Source organism: Sebastes fasciatus, chromosome 20, assembly GCF_043250625.1.
Source record: "Sebastes fasciatus isolate fSebFas1 chromosome 20, fSebFas1.pri, whole genome shotgun sequence".
Lineage (NCBI taxonomy): Eukaryota > Metazoa > Chordata > Actinopteri > Perciformes > Sebastidae > Sebastes > Sebastes fasciatus.
The window spans coordinates 19,843,251-19,866,660 of NC_133814.1; the positions used below are offsets into that span (position 1 = coordinate 19,843,251).

The window sequence follows — 23,410 nt, forward strand, 5'->3', positions numbered from 1 at the left end:
ATGTGATCTTGAAAAACGTCAGTATTTGAGTCAAGAAAAAACAGACTAACAAACACATCCAGAAATGATTCTTTATTGAAAAACTATACAGTGTTAAGCGCTCGAGTGTGGTTGTCTACAGTACATGAACTTTGACCTTTGTTGGCCATGATGAGAACACAAATGTGAGCCTGAAAATCAAGCCGTTTTCCCGGGAACGCAGCGTGAAAGTATCTCTGTGATATACGTGTTGTTTTTGGCGACGAGCTCCTTCTTCATTCTCCTCAGCGCCACCTTCACTTCTTCGTCACTCATGGTGTCAGCAGGGAGCGACTTCGCCTTCTCCAGGAAGTCCTGGATCAGGTTTTCTCCCACCTGAAGAACCAAAAACAGAGGTTTCAGCGTCATGACCAAGTACGTTTATATAGTTGTTTTAGTAGGAAATACGGTTGGGTTGGGCTGAGTACATTGTCGGTTATTAATTATTTTTTTTGGGGCGATTTCATTTTAATTTGCTAATTTAATGGTCTGCCTCCGAAGAACGAGAGAAGCAGAGGGACGCAGCAGGGGAAACCAATGTGCAGAGTCAGCGTATCATCACATTTAATAGTGAAATAAGTATTAATTTTGATAAAAACCAGAGGTGGTGAATGTTGGAAAGACTAAAAGACTAAAAGACAGTTTAGGTGAGTTTTATTTTGTTTATGTCGAGTTTGACTGAAGTGTGTTTTATGATGCTCTACCGCTAGAACGGCTGATTTCCCAGCTTAAGCTACTAATTTTATTTTTATATCTTCACGACATACTATAGCCAATTTATGACATACGATGACTTTTCTGGACATGTTTTTTGACATACTATACTATGATGTTTTTCTTTTACAACATACTTTACTATACCATGACTTTTTTTGACATGCTATACTATGACTTTAGTTAAAGTTGTGACAAATTTTATAATTTTTGATGTCATACTATTCCATGTATAGTTGCCTCTCCGTGATTGGTGCAGCTTTAAGTCAAATTTGAATTTATAATGGAGTGTTTTCCTCTAATATTACTTCTTACTACTCCAACTTTATGTAAACAACTTGGCCTGATGTTGAAAACAGGCAAATAAATAGAGGCTACCGATGCAAAGAATCTTTACATTTGGGATAAAAAACAGTTTCTTATCTCACCTTCTGTATCAAGTTAAGCGTTTCAAAGCATTTCTAATCTTTTCCTTGACCCACCCATCAACTATGCAGACTATGCAGGTACTGATGCATTGCCATATATTCAGCAGGATTACTGGAAAATCGAGCCCTACCTGTTTGTCTGTCCGTCGTCTCTTTGCCTCCGGCTCTTCGTCCTGCTCCGACTTTTCCCCCGCAGGTTCCTGGAACTCCTCCAGCTCCTCCGCCTTCTCCTTCGCCATGGCAACCACCGATGGCGGGAAGCACGCCAGCTCGGCGACGTGGATCCCAAAACTCTGATCACACACACCTGAACACACGATAAGTACTTTACTCTTATGTCTTATACACTTACATAGTCCAGAGAAACAACAAAATAGATCTAACTTTATATCAGTTTACATCCATATGAGGGCTAGGAAATACGCTTTAATTAACAAAACTGCATTAATGTGTGTTGTGTGCCGACCTGGTTTGATTCTGTACAGCATGGTGAGAGTGTTGTGGGAGGTCAGGGCTGTGACGTGCAGGTTGTGGACGGTGGGCTGCTGCGCTGCCAGCGCCGTCAGCTCGTGGAAATGAGTGGCAAACAGACAGAAGCAGCTGATTTTGGAGGCGATGTGCTCGCTGATGGCCCAGGCCAGACCGAAGCCGTCGTACGTGGACGTGCCTCTGCCGAGCTCGTCGATTATGATGAGGGAGTTCTCCGTGGCCGAGCTGGAGGGGACGACACGGGGGCGATGAGAAAAAGTCTCATGTATCATCTTTGTAGCTGTAAGTGTGGCGTCTGTTCTTACCGCAGGATGGCAGCCGTCTCCAGCATCTCGGACATAAAGGTGGACACTCCTTTGACCTGGCTGTCTCCCGCTCCCACCCTGGCCAGGACGCTGTCAATCACGCTAAGCTCCGCCTTCTCGCACGGCACAAAGCAGCCGATCTGAGCCATCAGAGCGATCACGCCCACTTGGCGGATAAACGTCGACTTGCCGCCCATATTTGGTCCTGCAGACAAAAAAGAAAGGAGAGTCGTGTAAGCGAGTTTTGTCAAATCTCCTCGTTCACAGATATCAACAATTAACCTGGTTTAGCTCCAGATAAGGAACCGAACGCGAGAATTAGACGAGGAACTAAACTTTTGAGCCTTCTTCTTTTTGTTTCTGAAGAACCGTGAAGATTATACGAATCAACGACGACACGGAGTGATTCTTCTTTGTTTGTGTTTACTGAATCGATGGAATGGGTGAAAAGGAGACTGGAAACTCCCGACCCCTCTGTCCAGGGAACATTTCCAGGACATTGTCACTGGTGATCTAGTAGGTATGACAGACAGGGATCTAAATTAACTGCTAACCAATTCAACACTATTCAACCGTTTAGAACGAGTTGGGAAGAAAGCAACGTCATGTGATGTCATCCATCCTGCATGTGTAAAAGCCTAAAAAGGGGTCACTCATAGTGGAGAACTATCACCCAAATCTGCAGCTCCTCTCAGCTTTAGGGAGCTTTTAATGAGTTACAGCTGTTTGTTTAGCTGCCTGACCCACAACTTAACTGTTTTGATTCTATTGATACTAATCTTGTCAGTAAATAAATTCTAAATTAGCATCCCTATCTAATCAGTAGTTCTTCGCTGCTCTAAAACAGTAGTTGCCAGTGGCAGCCATGATAATGATCTAGGGTGACAGCACAGTGAAGGCTGCTATTTTGGAGCAGCGAAGAAGAAGAATTGATCTCCAGTTAAACAAGTTAATTTTTTTCTTGGTTGACGTATCGGATCGGAGCGTAGACTGGCGTACTTGCCGATACCGAATTTTGGGCAGTATCGGACGTATTTCCAATACTGGTATCGGAAAGAACTCTAGCTAAAAGAGAGTGAATAATTGACTTACATTCATAAGGTGGACACAAACACGACTCCAAATGTTTGTTAATGTTTCTCCGTAACTGCCGGATGAGTTAAAAATTAAAATAAGTCGTACGATGTACGGAATTATTCTTTAACTTTTAAAGCTGCATTCATTTATTTTTGTTGGCCACGTGGGGGCAGAAGAGCTGCAACGTGTCCAAACAGACACACAAGTATTGATTTGAGGTTTCTGAAAAATATAACTCCCATATTCACTCTCTTTTTAACTTTGATATTTTTCTCGTTATCATTGAGATGAAAGTGTTTTAAAAACGTCAGATATTTCACATGAAGTGCGTCATCTCTCTCTGCACCTGTTATAATATAGAAGTTCTTCTCTCCCTGGGCGAAGGTGATGTCGTTGGGTATGAAGGCGGTGTCCGCGTCCGTCTCCATGCAGGGATGTCTGGCCTGCTGCAGCTCCACACGCCTGCAGCCGTCCGCCAGCAGCCGGGGCCGAACATACGGCACAGGAGCCGAGACGGACGCCACGGCGAAGCTCGCCACCGCGTCCAGCTGCGCTATCACGTCGCTCAGCGTCTGCAGGGGATCCACGTAACCTGGTGGTTCAAAAGGTTAAACGCTTTAAATGATTCATCACAGAGACGGCACCAAAACAACTAATATCTGATGAAAGAACGCCATGTGATCACAATCTCGGCAAACTCTTTAAAAGTTAAAAGCGGTGTATGATTTACTGGTCTGTGTAGAAAATGTGAATCAATTGCTAAAAGGTCGCATAAGACAAGATCCCATGCGAGTAAGGAATCATCTCAACTTCTGTCTGTCAAATTGATGCCACGCCGACGAGACACAGTGAGCAGCATGTGATGACATTTCCTCACCTGAGGCGATGTTGATGATCTCTTTGACAATGGCATTCTGGGCCTCCTCGTACTCCTCTCTGTTCTTAGTGTACTCCTCGTTTAGAGAGCTCAGCTTACTGTAAACACATGACAGAGCGCATGTGAGACAACAGACCATCAGCTGACAGGAGGAGCGCGGCTATCCGAGGCAAACATTAGGTGCGTGTGTGCGTGTCACAGTGAGACGGACCCGTTTGTGAAGCGCACTCCGTTCTTCTGGACGTCCAGTGTGGTGAATTTCTTGTTGTTCCTCAGACCCTTCTCCTCCTTGCAGGTGACTCTCAGGTAGAAACCCAGCATGGCGTTGGACTCCAGCTTCACCGTCTTACCGGCGTCCAGACCTGAAACACAAAGATGCTGAAATTCAAACAAACATCCGAGTATAAAAGGCAAGGCGACAAGAAAACCCAGATGTTTCTCTCCCTAAAGGCAAGTAATATATCCACTTTATTAAGCATGTTAGTTTTGTTGTTCGTTACCAGACATCCTTAGTTTAGCTGTGGCCTGCACTAACCATAATTAATTAATCTTCTTGTTGATAAAGACAATTAGCTCACATCTTTAAAAGGCCCCGACACACTAAGCCGTCAGTCGGCCGTCGGACAGTGAGCGTATGTCGGCCTAGTTTCTGCAGCGTGTTCCGCACCGTCGGCTCTAGTTTGCCCATGTCAGTTTTTTGGGCCGATTCAGCATGTTAAATCAGCGGCGGAGCTCATCGGTGAGAGAAATCACTCTGATTGGCTGTTCAGCTTAAACGAATCAGTGCACGAGAAGAGAAATGTAAGGGAGGAAAGCAAGCCAACGAGTAAAGGAAAAACACAGAAGGCTCTTCTCATTTTTCATCTTCATCTTCATCTGATCATTCCAATACACGGATATTTTCAAAGCGACATGAACATCTGGAATGAAGCTAAGTGGTGAGTGAGAGTGAAAATCGTCAGCAGACGCCGCTTTGTTTCACGTACATATCGGCTTCTATATCCACCTTCCTCGGTCTTCTGGTTTCTCTTTTTGAATGACAAACACAGACCACCACGTGGTAGTTGGTCGTCAGCTGTAGTCTTTGCGGTGTGTTCGAGTGCAACTTTTTTGGCCAAGATAAAGGCGACTCAAAGGTCGGCCTTCGTTGCCGCTAGTTCTTTGATGACGGCTTGGTGTGTCTGGGCCTTAAAGGGGACATATCATGCTCATTTCTAGGTTCATACTTGTATTTTGGGTTTCTATTAGAACATGTTTACATGCTTTAATGTTCACAAAGGATATTAGGAAGGGGAGCGAAATCTGAATGGCTTGTTGAATCAACACAAAAGACTGACTGGGTTGTCGTATTTCAGAGTTTGTGGGCCGGTAGACACATGATATGTCCGCTTTAATGTCGTTTTAGTTTTGACAGTCAGTCTGATTTATAATCTCAGTCTTTCAGTTGGAGGTATTGGAGGAAGAATTTACTACGCTCAAAAAAATGTCTTTGCACAGTGTAACTGACTTTCTTTTTTTGCCGTTTTTTGTCACACCACGCTTTAAAAACTCATCAGCAGATACGTGCGTTCAGTCACTCCTTTCTTTCTTTTCACAAAATTCAACATCAAACGGATATCTGTCAGTTACATAAATACACCCGAGTCCTCTGGCTGACCTAGTTCTCTGGCTGCAGCGTTCAGCACCGCCTGCATGCTCTTTTCCAACGCGTCCATCTTTTCTCTCAGCTCGCTCAACACAGGATCGAACGACGCCTTCACCAGGAACTCGTGGTGGTCGATCTGCACGCGACATGCAAGAAAAGATAAACAACATGTTGAATTAGATAATAATTGTAGAGATGCGATATTCTTACATTGTACATGCGTACATAAAATACTAAAGCAAAGACCTGGTTCATATCCAGCGTGGTTTCAATCATCTCCTGGTACTTAGTGAAGTCATTGTTCAGGTCTCTGAGAGGAGAGAGGAACACCGCCTCCAACAGAACCTCGTAGCTACCTACAACACAAACACACATCAGAAATCAATAGGTAGTATGAACAGACGATGAATGAATGCACTGTACTGTGCAGTATGTATGCAGGCTACTAATACATAGATTTCTTTAGCATCAATTGACAGAAGGATTTGGTCCGAGCAACATCCAGTCCAGGGAGTCATCCTGTTAAGTATCAACAGTACGGTGCGGTGGTGGTGTTGGTGTTATGTATGGCGCAACACATTAAGGCAGAGGTGAGGACAAGTCATTGTTTTGCAAGTCACAAGTAAAGATCTTTGCACACAAAGTCTGTATTTTTCCGTATGCGTTTTTTTGATCAGTCATCCGATAAAAAACGCTACGCACAGAAACCTTTGCACACCGAGTCTGATGCGTTTTATTATTCTATTCGTTGCGAAAATTCGCAATATAACACAAAAACTGAATGAATTGCATGTTAACTGCAGCTTTGTGTGTACCTGAGTATCTCTCCAGGACTGTGACGAGGGCAGGGACGTGGCTCACGGCCTGGTAGACGCGGTAGCAGTCCTGCAGCGTCGCAGAGTGACGGTGGAACTTCTTGGCCAGACGGTGAAGGTCGGGAAACCGCCGGAGCAAGTCCTCCTGACAAGTCTGCCTGAGCTCAGAGTCGCACACGAAGCTCTCCACCAGGTCCAGCCTACACACACAAACACACACAAACACACACACACACACACACACACACGTACACACATGTAAAAGCATCAAGACTATCCTCAACATTTCTCCTATGAATATTAATTTATATAGCATCAAATCAAAATCATACCAGAAGTTATCTCAAGACACTTTTCATATAGAGCAGGTCTAGACCGTACTACTACTCTCATTTACAGACTCCCCTTTAACGCGTAGAAACCTAGCCTCTAAATCTGATGTAATTTATTTTTCACAAGCTTCTTGATCCAACTACTTGACATCCTGGTTCAAAACTATTACATTTATAAGGTTAAAATCATTGATACACGAGTTTAACTGGCTCCTGAAACCGGCCTGAGGCGATCCGCTGCAGACTAAACAGATGTTTGATCCTCAGAACTTTGTTCCCATCGTTGTAATTACCTCTCCTCTATTTTGGTTTTGTCAATAAGCGGTTGTTTGATCCACTGGTTGACGAGTCGCTGGCCCTGCGGCGTGCGGCACTTGTTCAACAGACCGGCCAATGAATGAGCTCCACTGGTGTCATCAGGAGATCCCTGGAGGGGGAACAATTCAAAAAGCCTGTTTCAAAGACAAATACAGCGTACACTTAAACTAATATTGACTTTTTTTAGGTGCTTAAAATGTTTTTCTGCCGTCCCCGTCCACAGCAGTGTATTGGCTTTGCTCGATAATGGGGGCGTGCCGACCATCATCTAGAAGTAATACACCGACTGTGGATAAGTACCTCAGAAAACCCCACTTCAACAACACCCAAACTATCCCTTTAAGGTTCCTCCCACAGTCCAAAGACATGCAGGTTAACTACTCCTCTATGACCTGGTTCCCGTCACTGACCTGGAAGAGGTTAAGAGCTCTCACGGCAGCGTTGTCCAGCCTCATGTACTGACCCAGGTCCAGTGCGGTCAGACTGAAGGAGTTGAAGTTGGACTCGTCAGAGAGCAGTTCAAGGAAACGCACCACTGCAGCCAAGCACGACATCGCCACCTGTGAATGACACCGCACATAGATCGCCATTTAGACGTTAATCTGATTTTGTACTGTATATGCAGACTGCAGGAGGGCATGATAAAGCTTCCAATCAGGGCTTTTTACGTTAGATTTAGAGCTGTCGATCAATTAAAATATTTAATCGTAATTAATAATTTTTTTTATCTGTTCAAAATGTACCTTAAAGGGAGATTTATCAAGTATTTAAAACTCTCATCAACATGGGAGTGGGCGAATATGTTTTCTTTATGCAAATGTATGAATATATTTATTATTGGAAATGAATTAACAACACAAAACAATGACACATATTGTCCAGAAACCCTCACAGGTACTGCATTTAGCATAAACAAATATGCTCAAATCATAACACGGCAAACTGCAGCCCAACAGGCAACAACAGCTGTCAGTGCGTCAGTGTGCTGACTTGACTATGACTTGCCCCAAACTGCATGTGGTTATCATAAAGTGGGCATGTCTGTAAAGGGGAGACTCGTGGGTACCCATAGAACCCATTTTCATTCACATATCTTGAAGTCAGAGGTCAAGGGACCCCTTTGAAAATGGCCATGACAGTTTTTCCTCACCAAAACTTATACCCCCAACTGCATTAATGCACAAATCTAAATAACAAAAACCAGGACGTGAACAAGATTACACATGTCTAACCTTTTGAAAGTGTTTTGTTACACTAACAGTGAGATTATATTCCCTCCTGGGAACAGAGCTCAACATCTGTATTGTGATGTTCTCGATGGTTTCATGTGTGACGGATGATTTAAGTGGAACTGTTGGGGTGTCGGAGAGCTCGTTCTTTTAGTTCACCTGTTTGTCCAGCTCGGGCAGCGTGTTGCTCGCCACCGTCTCTCCTTTCTTGGCCCTCAGCAGCCTGTTGAGATCCTGGACCATGTCCTTGCTACTGAACTCTGCTCTCTTCCTGTCAGAGACCAGCATGCCGCCACGCTGCACCACCTACACAAACACACAGTAACAGAAATGTCTTATTTACACCATACATCTGCCTGCCTGTACCGTTAGCGGGCGTCAAAGAATGCAACCATTGCTGGGGGGGGGTATGTTGTTTCAGGTTGCACCGAGACATGAAACACAATCCAGATAGTCCAGTTTGACGGACAGATCCGTGAGATTAAATACTTCTTAAACTCTGCACAACCTGATTTTACAACCCTGGAAATGATCTTATCTTCATTTATGACGTTTTGTCGGGTAAACGACGCATTTTTTCACACATCTGTCTGAGCGCAGCCGTATATCCACATCCCTGCAAGTTTTAATCAAATTATGTAAATCCTTTTAAAGCAAGGGTGTTGACGTAACTGTAACTGCAGGAAAGATTCGACATGAGAGAAACACCACAACAACAAAACTCCCAAGCCGAATGGGAGATGTTACACCAAAACTCATGTAATTTCATAATGCAAGCTCTGATTGATCCCAAATTTGGTGTGAAAGTGGCCAGGGGGTTCCTCTACATGTGTGATATGAATATATTAATGCAATGAGGAAATACAGTACTACAAACACACAAGTACACTAAGCGGAAATATCAAATATTAAAGCCTATGAAGAATGTGTTCATTTACTTTTAGGCAGCTTTGGTTGTGATTGTCCCCGAAACACAAATCAGGGTTTGCTGGAATTCGGTCCAACTCTATCTTAAATTTACAGTTTCAGGATTTTCCAAGAAGTGCAGACACCTTATACATACATACAAATATGCATGTCAAAACTGCACAACCCCACGGAGTGATTTTGCTTGTTTGTGTTGATATATTGAACAAACAGTGACTCACGTTTCTTTCAGATGGAGCACACATACCTCCCGTAGTTTAGTGCCGTCGGTGTTGCATTCACCCTGGACCAAGAGACACTCTTTGGGGCTGATTTGGACGAGAAGGGACTCCAGGTTGGAGAAGATCTCGTTGTCTGGGAACTCGCACACCCCCATCGTCCTCTGGGCGGCGTCCACGTAGCCGACCCCGACCACGCGCTGTCCGTCGGCTCCCGTAGAAAGACGCACGGCTACGACTCCGGCGCATCCCTCTGCTCCGGTTCCACCGCCGAACAGAATGTCCTCAAACTGAGTCAAGTTTCCTGGAGAGGCCTGAGAGGAAACGGGCGAGACGGACGACGGACAACAGAGAGAAAGAGAGAAACAAGAACTTTATTTTATTGGTTTATCTAGATTGTTTTTAGCCCCGTCGCCTCACAGCCAGAGGGTTGCAGGTTCAAACCCAGCTTGAGGCCCTTCTGTGTAGAGTTTGCATGTTCTCCCTCAGGTGATAACTCTCTGTAGATATCATCCGTTTCACATTTTGAGGGAACTGAATTCAGTGCTTTATAAGATTTTTGAAGACCTGCAGATGTATTTTAACATGTTGGACTTTTATCATGATATCGGGATATGAGACTAAATATCGTCTTAGATTTTGGATTTCATAATATGGCATAAGTGTTGTCTTTTCCTGGTTTTAAAGGCTGCATTACAGTAAAGTGATATAATTTCCTGAACTTACCAGACTGTTCTAGCTGTTCTATTAGTTGCTGTTACTTATTTAGTCATTATATCCACATTACTGATGATTATTTATCAAAAATGTCATTATGTAAATATTTTGTGAAAGCACAAATAGTCAACTTGCTCTGCAACAATTAATCAATTAAATGAATCGCCAAAATATATATATATATATAAAATAATATATATTATATATATATAATATATATATATAATATATATATATATATATAATATATATATATATATATATATAATATATATATTATATATAATATATAATATATATTATATATATATATATATATATTATATATAAATTATATAATATATATATATTATATAATATATATATTATATAATATATATATTATATATATATATATATATATATATATATATAGCAGAAAAAATAAAAATAAAAAATAAAAATATATATAGCAGAAAAAAAAAATATATATATATATATATATATATATTGCAGTATGAAAAAATACAGGAATATTCACCCTACCGTTTTTTTTAGCTACATTTAAAGTTAAATGCTTCAATCTGGTGCACTTCGAGAGCAAAATTAACAACAATAAGAGGCTAGATAAACAATTTTATGCTCTTAATTTAATCATAAACACATTGGTTGTATAGATAATATCTATAACCGAAAAGTGAAGGCAAAACATCTGGATCACAGGCTGGTGGCTGGCTGTTAGTTTAGGAAGTGCTTGATTTGATGTGCATGCAGCAGAGTTTTCTATGAGCAGAACGCGCATTTTAAAACGTCAATATCAAAAGTGATCATGTTCAATTAATTGTGGGGAAGCCAAAATTGTGATCGTGATTAATATTTGATTAATTGTGCAGCCCTACCTTATATAGTTCCATTACACTGGGCATCTCTAACAGCAGGATGTGACAGGTTTATATTTCTAAAGCCCTTAACTTGCCATCATATATTATAACAGAACTGAACCGATAGGTTAATATAAAACCATGATGAGCAACTATTCTACTCTTTAATGTAACTGGTCTGTTTTTGTCTGTTTGTTTTCTTGTTAACTATTTTGTTTGTGTGTATTTATTCAGTTTTAATTGTACTCTGGACATGATACTTCCAGCCATATCACCCAGTCCTAGGTCATATGTGTATAGTGTGAACAGCCCAGGGCTAAATTATCAAGTCGTATCTGTGTACAGACATGTGCACAAACCTAAATCAATATGGCCTGCGCTCTCACAATGTTCTACAGATGTTGGTTCCAAAGGTTAGAACAGAACTTGGTAAAGGAAAAGCTTTTAAATACGCACGTTCTTCCTGTAATAATTTATAGAAGGACGTGAAATTGTCAGAAAGTTGCCCCTCCAGGTCAGTGTGATTGCTCTTGATTTCCTCACTGAATCGTTTTGAGATTTACCTGTTTGTGTTATAGCCGTTTTTGTGTCACGTACAATCTGGACATCATGTTTGTTTACTTGGTGGTGTGTGACAGTTGTATTTGTCTGCTTGTATTGTTTGTTTTTATTGTTGTAACAATGTTCATGCTGCCCTCTTGGCCAGGTCGCTCTTGGGAAGGATAAAAATGAGTTTTTACCGGGGTTAAATAAACGATATAGTGTATACCAGAGGTCAGCAACCTGCGGCTCCGGAGCCTCCAGTGGCTCCCTGTGGATTTTTTTAAAAATTAGTGGAAATGAATAACTGTTTTTTGTTTACATTTACAATTTTATTTATCATTGTTGTAGGTCTATGGTACGACGGAGTATTAGGGCCACATTGAGGGGGAAAAAATAAGAAAGTGAGAGGAAGTCGTAGTATTATGAGAATGACGTCATAACATTATAAAGTAGTAATTTTAGGTGTTATTTTCTTTTTTTCTCGTAAAGTTATGACTTTATTCTCATATTACGACTTTATTCTCGTAATATTACGACTTTTTTACCTAGACTACAAAGTGTGTTCATCACAATGCTCAAATGTTTTGGGGCTCCAGACAGATTTTTTTTTTTATTATTTGCCTAAAATTTCTCTTGATAGTAAAGGTTGCTGACCCCTGGTATATACAGTGTGTATATATATAGTTGCTAATTAAAACAAAAGCTTTATATAGTACACTACAGAGCACACATGATTCATAATGGAGTACTGGCACAATTACAGTAGGACAACAACAACATAGCTCATCTACATGTGCTAGAGTGACACTGTTGTACCTTGTAGTCGATCTTCCAGTCGTGCTCCTTGCTGTTCTTGCTGTGGTTCTTGTAGACCTCCACTCTGTACTGCCTCACCAGCAGCAGGTCTCTCACAAAGGCCTCAAAGTTCAGCTTGCTCAGCACCACACTCTCCAGCCTGCGACTCCCTGCAGACACAACACGACCACATTAATGATAGAAACGATTGCCCAGAAGTCTTTATAGATATTTAAATCAATATCCTCCTCACAAACACTAACCATACACTTCCATGCAACACACACACACACAGCACTGTATATTATTCATTTATTTGTTATGTTTTATAGACTTAAATTGTGCAAAACAAATAAACAAAGCAAATCCTATTCCCCATGACGCCACATACAGTAGCTAGCTAGCTTAGCAGGACTAATATGGATGCATCTGCAGCTATCTTAGCTTGCAGCTGCAGCTAAAGCCTCTTATGCATCAACAGTTTGAGCTTCAGCTACTTGGTTAGCTACAGAGGAGAGCTTACCTGAGCCCAGATACTTGATGACCCCGTTGGTCTTGAAGACTTCCTTCGCAGCGAATAAGGCGTCCTTTCCGTGAACGGTGTAGTAATCGTTCCGGTCGAACACTCTGAAAGTCGTGTCTGGTTTCTCCGGCATGGAGGAGATGAAGCTCAGGAAGCCGTGCTCGGCTGCACTGTCCATGGACAGGTTGTGTTTCGGTTGCACCGCCATGCTGGAATCTCCCGCCACCGCTGGAGCCAAACAGGAAATTACGTCATTCTTCTTTTGGAATTTTCAGCGGAACTAGATTCTTCTTCTTCTGTGTTTATTTGAGGATCGCAGAGCAACATAAAAGGTGCATACCGCCACCTGCTGTAGAGGAGTATTGATTTATGGCTTTAAAGCAGCAGTAGGCAGAATATTTTTGGCATCATTGAGAAAAAAATTCCATAATTACGACAGAGTATTAGGGCCACATTGAGGGGGGAAAAAATCTGAGATTTCGAGAAAAAAGTCGTAATTTAATGAGAATAAAGTCATACTATTTCAAGAAAAAAGTCATAGCTTTGCAAGAAAAAAATTTCGTAATATTGCGAGAATAAAGTATTAACTTTACGAAAAAAAGTCGTAAAATTATGAGAACAAAGTCATAACTTTACGAAAAAAGTTGTAATATTACGAGAATAATGTCATAACCTTACGAGAAAAAAAAGTCATATTATGAGACTAAAGTCATAGCTTTGCGAGAAAAAGTCGTAATATTACAAGAATAAAGTCGTAATGTTACGAGAAAAGTTGTAATATTGCGAGAATAAAGTCATAGCTTTGCGTGAAAAAGAGTCGTAATATTGCGAGAATAAAGTCATAACTTTGCAAGAAAAAAGTCGTAATATTACAGGGAAAAAAATCTCAACATGGCTGCCGGGTCATAAACTTTCTGAATTTTACAGCTAAACCGTACACTACAAGATGTTTCTGAAAACATTTGAGGAGAGAAATAGGCATTACAGTAACAGAATATTGATTAATATTTGATCAGCGCTGCCTAGTTTGACCGTTTGATCGGAGTTTGTGAGTGAGCTGCTCAGAGACGGCAAGGCTCCAGCTCGGCTTTGATTGGTTGTTTTACTCCGGTCTGTGAAATCTTGCAGATACTATTAGGAGCACCGGAGGAACATGATTTTTTTTTTCTGATTACCCTACTCATGCACTGTCAGGATATAGTGACCGTTTTATAAAAATAACTTTTCTTAAATCATATTTGTTCCATTTCAACCCACTGCTGCTTTAAATCCATGGTTACAAACTATTCCGCTCTTGAATGTGACTGTTTTTAACATTATTCTATTGTTATCTGGCTGATTGCTTCTTGTTAATTATGTTCTGTGTTTATTTATTTTGTTTTATTGTACTCTCCACATCATTGAAAATGAGGTCATGCCCTCAGTGATACGATTGCTGGGTATACTTACAAGACTTTGAGTGTGTGCAGAAAGAAAACAAATAATAATTCAATTCAGCTGAGGAGAAATTCCTAATAGACACAGCTGGAACTCTTGATTGAAACATAAAGGTTAATTACACGCCCGCATGTGAGAAATATCAGCTCCCTTTTCATTCTCCAGCATCTGACACAATTTTCCAAGAAACCGCATGCATGACGAATATCATCAGCAACAGCCCATGCAACGTGCTTCTAGGACAAGACATTGTTCCATTGTCAACCACCAAAATGTTTGCGTGTGGTATGACTTAACCGTGATACTGAGTTAAACAGAAAAGGTTATTTCAGGAGAAACGCTGGTCTTAGAAATGCTCAGTTACTGTGTATCATATTATAATTAATTAATGTCCTCTCCCAACCCTCTGATCTCCATGAATTCCCCCTTCTGGGTATCAATAAAAGCTTATCATGTTAAGAAAGAAAGAGTTTGATTTCAGGTCAACACATGCCAATCATTTTCCCCACAGGGGAAATTCCTTCACGCGACAGCCCTAACGCAAATTTCTTTCATTTCTTTCAACCACCCAAACCACATTTTGCATGTGTTCTGGCAGGTCATAAAATGTAAAGTGATTATATTGACTAAAGGCAAATGTGACAGAGCCGTGAGGAGCTCCCTAAATGGAAATGGAGCCTGATCGGTCATGAAATATACCATTTTGTATTTAAAAGATTTATGATTTTCATTTATTTTGCCTGTAAAGAAAGCAACGTTCTCTCAGAAACTGGTATAAGCCGATGCAAGTGCATGCAGTGAAGCTATTGTATAAGTAGTAAGTTAATTATCGATCTAAATAACGTTAGATTAGAACATCAAGTTAGCTAGTGAATAAAGATATTAGCCTATTGAATCTACTTTCTTCTCAGAAATTGTCAACATAGGACTGTTTCTTTTGTAGTTCAAATCAAAACTGTTCACAGTGAGGTTTGTATAATATTTATTTTATTGCCCTCTTATTCGATTTTAGCTTGTTTTTTATCTCTATTCTCTTGGTCTTAAAAGTGATTTACAGATTATGTATAATTTAAGTGTTATTATTATTAATATTATTATTATTCGGTGGGTTTCATTTTCCATTTTATGTATTCTATTTTATCTTTTTTAATATGTTTCTCGATGCTTTTAATGTTTTATGTAATCCGCTTTGAATTGCTTTGTTGCTGTAATTTGATATATAAATAAATTTGCCTTGCCTGATATCCGGAGTCACCGGGAAATCTATTCTGGGAAGTCAAATTGCTTTTGAGTTATTCATCAACTCAATTCCTTTTACTCTCACTTCTGTTATAATGAGGTATTTTAGAGGTGTATATCTCCGATGGTGGGCACATAAAACCTAAACTATTTGCAGATACCACTAACGGTAAGAAGGAAAAATGGTTAAAAACATAGATGACTTCCTCAAATACTGAGCAAAGGGCGTAATTTTGCCATTGTCTTCCAAATATAATTAAGATATAACACCAGCTGACAAATTCAGTGAAAAAAAGTACATATTTTTGTCATAATCTTGAAGTGAGATCAAACTTTGCAACTGACACACAGTCCAAACTATTAAAGAATAAACAGCATGATATCATTAACATTTTGGCTGTACGTCTTAAAGGTCCCATATTATGCTAATTTTCAGGTTCATACTTGTATTTTATGGTTCTACTAGAACATGTTTAAATGTTATAAACTGTGAAATGGTGTAAATACTGTACATTTGTGACATCACAAAATTACAGAAATCCTGATGGCTTGTTTAAAGGCACAGTTTCTGAATACGGGCTGTGTGTATTTCTCCAGCGTTTTGATACGTTCACAGTATTCATACAACGATAAAACCTGCTTTATAATATAAAAGACGTGAAAATCTCACTTTTTACAATATGAGACTTTAAAACTGAATGAATCCAAAGTATAACTGAGGATCCGGAGACAGAATTTGGGTTGAAACTTTCCCTTCACACCAATTCCTGACCTGTAAAATCAGCGTAGCAATCACACACCACATGCAGCAGGACGGCGACTCGGAGCCATCACAGTTGAGGTCGTCATGAGCCCGGCAGTACATTTGTCCTGGTTTGCTGTGATAACTCGATTCTCCTCAGTTAGTAGCAGTTAACGCACCAGCACTGACAATTTGTTTCAGATTTATTCCGTCACAATTTCATCCTCCATCCTGATCTACTTGTAATAACTTTTTAACCACGCTAGTGTCTGTTTTTCGTTCTGTCGGTCAAGCCACCACTTTGGTTCAGGCTGAAACATCTCAACAACGACTGGATGGATTGCCATGAAATTCTGAATAGACATGGTCCCCAAAGGATCAATCGTAATGATTTTGGTGATAGCCCACTGGCACCACAAAATACATTGTTTGTCCATGCTCTCCGGAGCAAAAGTCTTTGTCTTGTTAAGGAAATAACAATTAAGTAAGGGATAATGTACAGCGAGTCGGTTATTGTTGTGAAAGAAAGCCCGACAGGGCGATGCCGTACCCAACGCGGAGCGCTCTTATCGCCCTGAAGGGGATTTGCTATGTAAAGACATAGAGGAGTAATGTCTACCTGAGCAGAGAATGAAGTTTCTCTCCCTCTGTGTGTGTTGTAATCTGAGCTTCTCTGTGCTTTGTTGACATATCCGCGCATGCTTTTAGTGCATGTGAGCATGCTCCACTGGCTAGCTCAAGGCTGTTGCTCTGCACTGCTTTGGGGTTACAGCTGATAACGCCGTCCCGACCGACGGCACAGTCACGGAAGCGTAGCACCCACCCTCCGGTTCCCCCTGAGGTTAACACTGTTAGCTCGGTCAGCACTGTTGTCGTTGTTTTCACCGTTAGAAATGCAGAAATGCTCCCAATCTCGCATTTAGCACCTTTAGCAACCCCCGAGGCCGAAGAACGAGTTGTTCATGAGCACACACCGTGATCCGGAGAAACGAGTGCTGAATGATGAATCCAACTTTAAATTATTGGCACTCCTTAAATATTACGTTTAATTATAAGGTGTAATGCCGTGAGCAAATACTCTGACGCATGCCCCAAGAATTGTCTGTAAGAAGAAGAAGAAGAACTTTAGTTGAATTGAGTTACTGTTAAATAAACTTAAACAAAGGAATCATGTGATTTTTACGCAATATCATTCAAGTGTTTTATAGACTTTGATCAATGGACCAATTGCCCACAAATTTAATAATCCAATCTTTATAATTACTCTAAAACATATACATTTTTTATTATATAATATTCTGTCATTTTTTTATGTTTTTCAAATTCAAAACATATTCTTCCTTGCATTGCACATTTGTGGACTTTGAAAACAAGATGTTTTCTTGGAAAGAGGGCTGTCAATCGCTTGTAAAATGTTCTCTTAACTAAGAGCAAAAATACAAGGAATTTAGTTTGAATATTGCTTCCTGCGTGAGGCCCATTGAGAGCAACAAAGAAATGGAGACAAAATTGCTGGTGTGTGGGCTCTTCTGATAGTTTCCCAGCAGAAAATGAATCCATTAGGCCTAATTGTTTAATTCATTTATGAAACAAAAAAGAATCCAAATTGAGGATTCGCTGCTTTTCATTGTGCATGAAATGTCTTTGGGGCTTTGAACTGATCGGAGTCCGCGAGCTGTCATAACAAGACATTTGTCATCATTTAGGTTCTGGGGCATTGTGGTGGACAATATGTTTTATTCCTGTATGTGTATATATATATATATATATATAAGGATATATACTAATGGAATGCGGTAGTGATGACAACGTTCATAATACAATTATATAAATATAATATATATATATATATATATATATATATATATATATATATATATATATAATATATAAATATTATGTATATTATATAAATATATATTATATATATATATCTTTGTTTTTTGTTGATTTGTTATTTGTCTTTCTTTGTATAATATAATATTTAGTTTTTTATATGTCACTGTACTTGTCTTCACCTGTTTTGTAATCACTTTATCACACAATTGAAGAAAAATAATAATAATGGCTGTAGCCCTAATTTGAAAACATTTAACCTCTACTATATACTGTACCTGCATGGCAGAACACACATCATGTAAAATAACCTGCTAAATTACAAGAAAGAACTCTTTAATACTGCATGCATGCATTGTGATCTCAAGTATTGATTGTGGCTTATCAATGCATTTTACATGGACATATGACGTCTGTAATATTGGATTTAATAGAGACCTAATAGGCCTAGCTGTAAAGAGATCCTGTGTGAGCTCCACGTGGAGTCATGAGCCTGCTGTAAGAGAGAGGAGCTCTGCCTGTCTGCTAGTAAAGAAAGATCATCAGAACTAATGAATGGAGACGGATGATGATACAGTTTGTGTCAAGAGATGAGCTAATTATATAAATATAATATAAATATAACATATATATATATATATATAATTGTTTTGTGTTTTGTTGTTTGTCTTTCTTTGTATAATATAATATTTTGTTTTTTATATGTCATTGTACTTGTTTTGTAATCACTTTAGGATGAACTAATTATATAAATATAATATATATATAATATAAATATAACATATATATATATATATATATGAATATAATATAATATATATTATATAATATATAATTGTTTTGTTTTTTGTTGTTTTGTTGTTTGTCTTTCTTTGTATAATATAATATAATATTTAGTTTTTTATATGTCATTGTACTTGTCTTAGCTGTTTTGTAATCACTTTAGGATGATCAGAACAAATGAATGGAGACGGATGATGATACAGTTTGTGTCAAGTGATGAACTAGATGGGAGGAGGAAGAGGATCTCTGGTGACATTTAACCTGCTGACGAAAACTAAATGTTTTGACGTCACTTTGGAGAATGATGCCCACGAGGCTCCGGGTATGGGCTTTAAAAGCTCAGTGCACACTAGAGACCAGGAGCACTTCCTTCCACTACAGACCTGCAACAGGACGCATCTCATCCTCCTCTTCCTCTTCCTCCTCTTGCAGAGTTAATAAACATGAACATGAACAGCCACTGCAAAGGACAGGTCCACGACAACAAGGACTTCAGCTCGGAGCTCATCAAGAAGTCCGCTTCCTCCGTGCACCGCAAACACGAGACGTCCCGCAAAGAGGACGAGGACAAGTCCCACCTGCCTGCGCTCGAGTCCGCCTACACGAGCATCCTGCGGGAGCTCGGGGAGGACACGAGCCGCCAGGGGTTGCTGCGCACGCCGCTGCGCGCGGCCAAGGCCATGCAGTTCCTCACCAAGGGCTACCACGAGACCATCGAAGGTGAGTCCTCTATTTATCTTATTATCGATTATCGATTATCGAGATCTAGCTGTGTGCTTATTCAACTTTACTTTATGGTGCTGAAATTTGCATTGGATTGCATTAGTGTTTCTAAAAAATCTTCTATCCCAATAACGATAAATATCACGATATATTTCTGATTATTTAAAGGGACTATTTGTAACTTTCAGAAATGCTTGTTAACAGCGAAACCTGTGGCCGTTAAGTCAGCGTCGGGCTCGTGCTTGTTCGCGCTAAATAGACATGAACAAGCATCGCTCAACACAGTGAGGTGACACACGTCAGCTAAAACCACAGTATCACTCTATATTTCACCTGCTTGGCAGTAATGTTAGCTGACCAGACGAAGGTCTCTACATGAATCAATGCTGATCGTAGTGTTGGCTGAAATGTTATCGCCTCCTACCGCAGTGAACAGGGGAGACACCGGAGTTTTGGTCAGAGACGATAACGTAACTCGTCACTAACCCCGTCACTTCACAAGACACGGGAAACCTCTGTTGGTCTGGAGGAGCTGCAGCATTTATTTCTGCACAAACGTCCCCTGTACATTCACTAGATATTCTCAGAGCTAAACTAACTCTTCTGCAGTGTGTAGTGTGCGCGCATGAACGTGAGGTGGAGCGAGAACGCACGCGTTGTGTGAGTGAAGGCAGGCAGGCAGGCAGAAGAGCGATCTGAACAGCGTAGCCACACGCGAGTGCGCATGGGAAACCAACCCGGTAGATTTATACATGTAAAAAGTTACAAACAGTCCCTTTTAATGTGTTGATTCAACTTTAGTGGTGAGAGTTGCATTGGATTGCATTAAACTACACGTGTTCCTAAAAAATCTATCCCAATAAATATCCCGATATATTTCTGATTATTCAATAAATAAAGAATCTATATGAAATAACCATATAGGTAAAGCCTAAAACAAGACATTTGAAGGTGTCTTCTTGATGGACATTTTTCACTATTTCCTAACATTTATCAAGTGAGTCATTTACTGTAAGTGGATGCTATTTCTTAAAGTGTGCATACGTGTGTTTGTGCCCCCCCCAGACATCTTAAACGACGCCATATTTGATGAAGACCACGACGAGATGGTGATTGTCAAGAACATAGACATGTTTTCACTATGTGAACATCACCTGGTGCCTTTCTTTGGCAAGGTAAGGCTGTGTGTGTCTGTGGGTTGAAAGCAAGTTTTAAATCATCATTAAGTTGTGCATGAATTGAAGAGTCAGCATTTGAATTGCTAATATGTACCATCCTGGTTGAAAGCAAATATTAAATTTTGTGTGTGTTTTTAAGCATGGTAAAGATCTTCATTTTAATTGTTAACGTGTTCGCTATAATTATCTGACACCTGGCTGTCATCTCTCTCCAGGTTCACATCGGGTATATTCCCAACAAAAAAGTGGTGGGACTGAGCAAGCTGGCAAGGTAACACACGCACACACACACATCACACACTACTGCTGCCACTGTGGCTGTATGTTTCTGGTGTTAGTGCCGGGTGGCTGCGTTCTTCTGTTATTTCAGCGCATTGACCTGGAGGATTAAGTCTAAGCCCAGTGGCCATCATCTAGTCCCCTCATCAAGCACACTCACAGACAGAGAAAATCCCTTCAGACCTGTGGGAATCACCAGTTATTATCACAGCCTCTCTGTCTGGTCCTTCTCTCTCCCTTTCCTAAAATATCACACCCGGAATAGCAGTAACAGAGTCACTGGGTTTTTTGCAGATTCAGAGGGTTCTGTAGAGTGAATCATTCACAGACGAAGGGTCTGTGCAGTTGGGAGTAGAGGCCGGGAGTCAGGGACTGTTTATCAAAAGATGAATTATTATTATGCCTGATCTTTAATCAGCCCTCTTGCTTGTGCTCTGCTTTCTGCAGGATTGTGGAGATCTTTAGTCGGAGGCTTCAAGGTAAGCGGCTAAAGATATAACACGATTTGTACACAATCAACAGTCCCTTTCTTCTTGTTTACCACAGAATTTAAAATGCAATCTGGTATCACATAATATGTCCCGTTGTTTCTTTCAGTTCAAGAGCGTCTAACCAAGCAGATTGCCATGGGAATATCAGAGGCTCTGCAGCCTAAAGGTGTAGCTGTGGTTATTGAAGCAGCGTAAGAACACATACACACACACACACACACTCACACACACACACACACACTCACAGTGGTGGAAAGTAACTAAGTACTTTTACCCAAGTACTGCACTTAAGTACAATTTTGAGGTATGTGTGCTTTACTTGAGTATTTACTTCTATTCCACTACATTTCAGAGGGAAATATTGTACTTTTTTACTCCACTACATTCATTTGACAGATATAGTTACTAGTTCTACTAAAAACACATGATCAGTTTATAAAATACTATTATATTATATTATATATCAGTAGTTTAGTTCAGTGGTTCCCAACCCTGGGGACTAAAGACTCCAGACCCATTGAATTTGATCTCTTTGGGATTCAGTTATTTAAATAAAACTACTTAACAAATATAATATAATATAATATAAATATATAATCCACAAAACACATACTTTTACTTTGATACTTTTAAGTACATTTTGATTATAATACTTCTGTACTTTCACTTAAGTACGATTTTAAATACTTGTTACTTGTAATAGAGTACTTATACATCGTGGTATTGGTACTTTTACTTAAGTAAAAGATCAGAGTAGTTCTTCCACCACTGCACACACACCACTTTCATCATCATCTGTATGATTTAAAGCTGCCCTACTATGTCACAGGTTTCATATTGAGGGGTACATGCGCTTACATGAGCATTACTCGCTCCTCACTTGCTGCAAATCTGATGTTCCATGTGTGTGTGTTTGCAGGCACATGTGCATGGTCATGCGTGGTGTCCAGAAGATGAACAGCCGCACGGTGACGAGCACCATGTTGGGCATTTACCTGGAGGACCCCAAAACCAGGGAGGAGTTCCTGTATCTGTCACAGAGCAACTAACAAGCGCCACTCACTCCAGGGCCGCTGCAGCCCACCGAAAGTTCCAGAGCAACCGTGGATCCGCATTGACTTTTAAGAAAACATAATAGCAGGAAACATAAAGGTGCTGTTTGATGCAGGAGCCAAGCCAACTCTGGAGCTCAACCAATCAATCCACTGACGCCTGATAGATTTCAGTCCTGCTGCAGAAATCAATCACTGTGAACATGATAGGAAATACTCCTACTCTCTGTGCCTTTGGTAGATATTTTAAGTCTTGCATTGCAATATTGTTGTTATCAAGTATGAAACCTGATATTGTAACATGTCAATAAGATATTCACTTTTTTTTTTTTTTTTAAATGGGACTTTCATTGGTGCTTTTGCAAAGTGTTACTCTTACATCTTTCCTTGCTTTATTATTTAAAAATACACAGATTTTCAAAATGTAATGTGTCATTTATAGATACATTTATGAAGTCTTTGTAATATATGACATTTCTAAGATGCAAATTATTATATCTGTAGTCTAAAGAGTAGAATAAATTATGTACTTAACCAGATTTTTGCTTTTATCAATGATCGCTGTTGCATGTATTTTGAAGAATATTTGCTTAAATAAAATTATAGAAACATTATGAAAGTTGTCAACTTTACTTTGTGTATGACGTCAATAAGAGTTATACCGTGGTCTGGGTCAGGGGTCAGCGACCTTTACTATCAAAAGAGCCATTTTAAGCAAAAAAAAAACAATCTGTCTGGAGCCGCAAAACATTTGATCATTGTGATGAAGGTAACACAGTCAGCAACAGACAGTGAAGGTGATCTATTGACAGTATATGAA

At 40.0% G+C, this 23,410-nt stretch overlaps 2 protein-coding genes and 1 long non-coding RNA gene across 3 annotated transcripts; 2 read left to right on the top strand and 1 right to left on the bottom strand.

Moving 5' to 3' along the window:
* Positions 1–57: 57 nt before the first annotated feature.
* Positions 58–13,110, bottom strand: msh2 (mutS homolog 2 (E. coli)). The gene is made up of 16 exons (XM_074619554.1): positions 12,831–13,110; positions 12,329–12,477; positions 9,422–9,706; positions 8,407–8,553; positions 7,429–7,578; positions 6,994–7,127; positions 6,369–6,568; positions 5,800–5,909; positions 5,566–5,689; positions 4,120–4,270; positions 3,909–4,006; positions 3,378–3,623; positions 1,955–2,159; positions 1,627–1,874; positions 1,292–1,467; positions 58–354 (listed from the first exon to the last, which is right to left on the bottom strand). Exons 1-16 carry the CDS (start codon positions 13,036–13,038, stop codon positions 178–180), a joined length of 2,808 nt encoding a protein of 935 aa, XP_074475655.1. The 5' UTR covers positions 13,039–13,110; the 3' UTR covers positions 58–177.
* LOC141758311 (uncharacterized) lies at positions 3,951–6,179 on the top strand. Its single transcript, XR_012591860.1, has 3 exons — positions 3,951–4,088; positions 4,204–4,318; positions 6,033–6,179. It is a non-coding gene; the product is annotated as an uncharacterized LOC141758311 (long non-coding RNA).
* Positions 11,344–23,200, top strand: gch2 (GTP cyclohydrolase 2). Its single transcript, XM_074619562.1, has 7 exons — positions 11,344–11,483; positions 19,300–19,587; positions 20,656–20,765; positions 20,984–21,039; positions 21,495–21,526; positions 21,645–21,729; positions 22,458–23,200. Exons 2-7 carry the CDS (start codon positions 19,311–19,313, stop codon positions 22,585–22,587), a joined length of 690 nt encoding a protein of 229 aa, XP_074475663.1. The 5' UTR covers positions 11,344–11,483; positions 19,300–19,310; the 3' UTR covers positions 22,588–23,200.
* Positions 23,201–23,410: the final 210 nt, after the last annotated feature.

Bases quoted from the DNA above. Each gene is read 5' to 3' on its own strand.
- msh2 (XM_074619554.1), bottom strand. From the start codon at position 13,038: ATGGCGGTGCAACCGAAACACAACCTGTCCATGGACAGTGCAGCCGAG. The intron at 7,128-7,428 runs GTCAGTGACGGG...TTCCCCCTCCAG, and splicing joins GAGCTCTTAACCTCTTCCAG to GGATCTCCTGATGACACCAG. The intron at 3,624-3,908 runs GTGAGGAAATGT...TTGAACCACCAG, and splicing joins GATCATCAACATCGCCTCAG to GTTACGTGGATCCCCTGCAG.
- gch2 (XM_074619562.1), top strand. From the start codon at position 19,311: ATGAACATGAACAGCCACTGCAAAGGACAGGTCCACGACAACAAGGAC. The intron at 19,588-20,655 runs GTGAGTCCTCTA...TGCCCCCCCCAG, and splicing joins CTACCACGAGACCATCGAAG to ACATCTTAAACGACGCCATA. The intron at 21,040-21,494 runs GTAACACACGCA...TGCTTTCTGCAG, and splicing joins GGACTGAGCAAGCTGGCAAG to GATTGTGGAGATCTTTAGTC.